The 3,097-nt window shown below is 36.1% G+C and overlaps 1 protein-coding gene across 1 annotated transcript in view; it reads right to left on the bottom strand.

Moving 5' to 3' along the window:
• LOC106525423 (serine/arginine repetitive matrix protein 3) overlaps nucleotides 1-3,097 on the bottom strand; it is a gene marked incomplete in the record, with an annotated part of 69,330 nt that overhangs the window by 8,656 nt on the left and 57,577 nt on the right. Inside the window, 1 exon segment of the mRNA XM_014019663.1 lies at nucleotides 119-214. Within this exon segment, the coding sequence (XP_013875117.1) occupies nucleotides 119-214 (96 nt within the window).

The raw sequence follows: 3,097 nt of genomic DNA, 5'->3' as shown, positions 1-3,097 counted from the left end.
AAGTCTAATGTTACAACTAATTGTGGATCCTTTAAAGTGGATTACAAAAAACTCCCAGAAGCCTCTTGATGATTAAATTCATGACAGGAAGACGGACATCTGGTAAAAAGCCACTCACCTGTTGTCACTGTGGTAGTCATAATCTCCATCTTCGTAGCCGTCTACTTCCGGGTCGTGTTCGTCCTCCTGCGGCTGATAGTGGAGGTGGTTCACCCTGGAAACGCATGAATCACATGTTGAAGTGTGCAGAAAAGAACAGCAACACACACACTGGGCTTTCAAATAGTTTGACTTTTTCAACGTTCTGCTGCAGCTTGTTGGGTCCCCACAGTAACCAGCTACACAACAGCAGGGTAAACAATAGAAGAGCTAATTTTAAACATCTGAATGACTCATCTTCATCAGCGATGTGCGGACGCTGATGAAGAGAAATGCTGCAACATTAGCTGTAAAGTGTGATTATCCCCTCTGGAGCCAGAATGATACTGGTTAGCTAAACACAATAAAATAATCATGTCACTCCATGTTTGTTCTATTTTTACACATATTTTAATTAGTTAATTCCAGCTACCTGGTGTTTGAGGGTTTCTGTCTGCATCATACTGTTTGATAGCATCTAAATGAGCTGAAKGCTAACCCTGCTAACTTAAACTTTGTGGGAAGTAGGTGAAATGTTTTTTTACTGGACACAGTATTTATAGGAGACATATGCTGTTAAATACTTCTTTTTCTCATTTAAATCATTCAGCTGAGGTCTTTATAAAGTGGAACTTTAACACTTTGGTCTGAATTCCTCCTTATTGTAACTCAACAAGCCCCTCTTTCACCCCTTTTCTAAGATGCATCACAAAGCAACTCGTTTTTGAGGCTGCCTCTTTAAATCTGAACAGAGATGCTTCACACCACGCCCTCCTCCAGCTTCCAGTGCGGTTCTTTGTCCTTTGAGGGGTTTACAACGAGCCAGAGTCTGACCCAGAACCAGAGTCTGACCCAGAACCAGGGTCTGACCCAGAACCAGAGTCTGACCCAGAACCAGGGTCTGACCCAGAACCAGAGGAGAATGAAGACAACTACTTTATTTGACAGTTTCGTCACAAATAATTTGATATCCATTTCTTTTACATTCCACTAATTACCATGTGATTACCTAGTATTTACATGCTAAGTGATGACATTTTACTATGCAATTACTTGGTAATTATAGTATTTACCATATAATTACTTGATAAGAACATATGTTTCTAYATGATGGTATTCTTTTGGTTAATAATATTTAATGGAGGTACTACTGAACAGTAATGTGATTGTAGTTGCCCAATAAGAGTAGTTTTACTAACATAGTATTTTACTGGTAATAGCATGATAATTAGGGACTATATTTATATATAAATTATGTGGAAATTTAGTTGATGGTTTATTGGTAAATGCTGGGTAGTTGATGTACTATTAAGATCACTAAATTAGTTTATTTAAATAGTAATTTTCTAAGTATACACTTTATAATAATATGGTAATTGGGTGACTGTAAAAATATAAATTTTTGGCAAATAGTGGGTAATTGGGATTCTATTTAACTGTAATTGTAATAGAATTACCCACTAAAATTACTTTAATTACACAGTATTTTTAATATGTTCTTACCAAGGAACTACATGGTAAATTACCTTAATTACCAAGTAATTGTGTAGTAAAATAATATTACTTACATGTAAATTGTAGGTAATTGCATGGTAATTAGGGGACTGTAAAAGAAAGGGCTACCAATAATATGATGATTTTTTTTTTCAGAAAACAACATAGTACATAGAGAAAACTGAATAGTTTTAAAAATAGAACATTTAAAGGTCTGTATATGCAATAAAGGGAGACTAAATTCACATTTTCTGCACACAGAGAGACTCCAAGTGCACAACAAAGAGCACTTAATGGCTGAAATGTGGATTTTGTATGATATGTTCTCTTTAAGATAAAGACTACTTACTGATTCTAACAAAGTAGAATAAAATACCAGACAAGTGGTATTTTGTTGCTTTTGAGCAACTAGATCTTTTTGTGCTGCAACAATACCTAAAATGTGTGTAAAGTGAGAACAGTTATTTAAAAGTAGATGGAGCACCTGAGCTGGAGCCACAGCACAAACACAATGAGATCAAAGACATTCAGTAACAGTCCAACTTATTCTTTTTGGGTCTCATCAGTGTAAATAAATGTTATTCTTGTTCACACAACAGTTTAATAAAATCACCAAAGTAAGTACTGATGCTCAGAGAACTGCATGTTTCTGTACAAAGGTTAATAACAAACTTAAAAGTGACAGACAAGATGTTTGAATGACACAAAGACAATCTGCCCTGAATTCCTTCTAAACCCCAGGCTGTAAGGTAATCATTTATCCAGAAGACTGAACACCTCTGAATCCTACTGTAACATGCAACTGTTATTGATTTTGTAATTGTCTGCCACTACAGATTTATAAAAATGGGGCTTGTGGCTCAGCTTGTGGGATTATCCTCAAATAATTCTTTGCATGCTGCATTGTATTTACTGACAGATGACTGCAAACTCCTTCTCATACCTTCCTGCCTCAAAAATGACTTTCCACTTCAACACCTTCTCTGATGAGACTTTTCAGTCGTTATGCATGCCTAAAATATATGAAATATCTCCCTGACCATGTCTTGTCTTTCTCTTGTGTCACGCTTTTGGCCTTTAATCACTGTTCTGCACAAAAATGGCAGAATGTGTAAAGTCTACCTGAKTGAGAGAGATAGAGATAGAACCATAAACTCGGTGACTGGTCATGCAGCCTCAATTAGAAGGGAAAAGGTAGAAAAAAAACTGGGATGAGTAATGAGAAAAAGGAGCTGAAACGACACAATGAAGCAATTTAATAAAGCAAAAGTCAGTGATTCTTAAGTGAAGATATCAAACATCACAAGAGGGCATTTTGAGTCAGATCAAAACTGAGTGCAGGGCTTAAAAAGGAAGATAAAAACAGACAAAAAATAAAAAACAAAAGAGTGTGTGGTATTAAGGATGTGGAGCAAGAGAGTGAAGTGGATTTGAACAAAGAGCTTGGCCTGATCTGTTTGAAAAA

The sequence above is a fragment of the Austrofundulus limnaeus genome, unplaced genomic scaffold, assembly GCF_001266775.1.
Source record: "Austrofundulus limnaeus strain Quisiro unplaced genomic scaffold, Austrofundulus_limnaeus-1.0 Scaffold225, whole genome shotgun sequence".
Taxonomy (NCBI): domain Eukaryota; kingdom Metazoa; phylum Chordata; class Actinopteri; order Cyprinodontiformes; family Rivulidae; genus Austrofundulus; species Austrofundulus limnaeus.
This window is presented reverse-complemented; position numbering and strand designations above follow the sequence as displayed.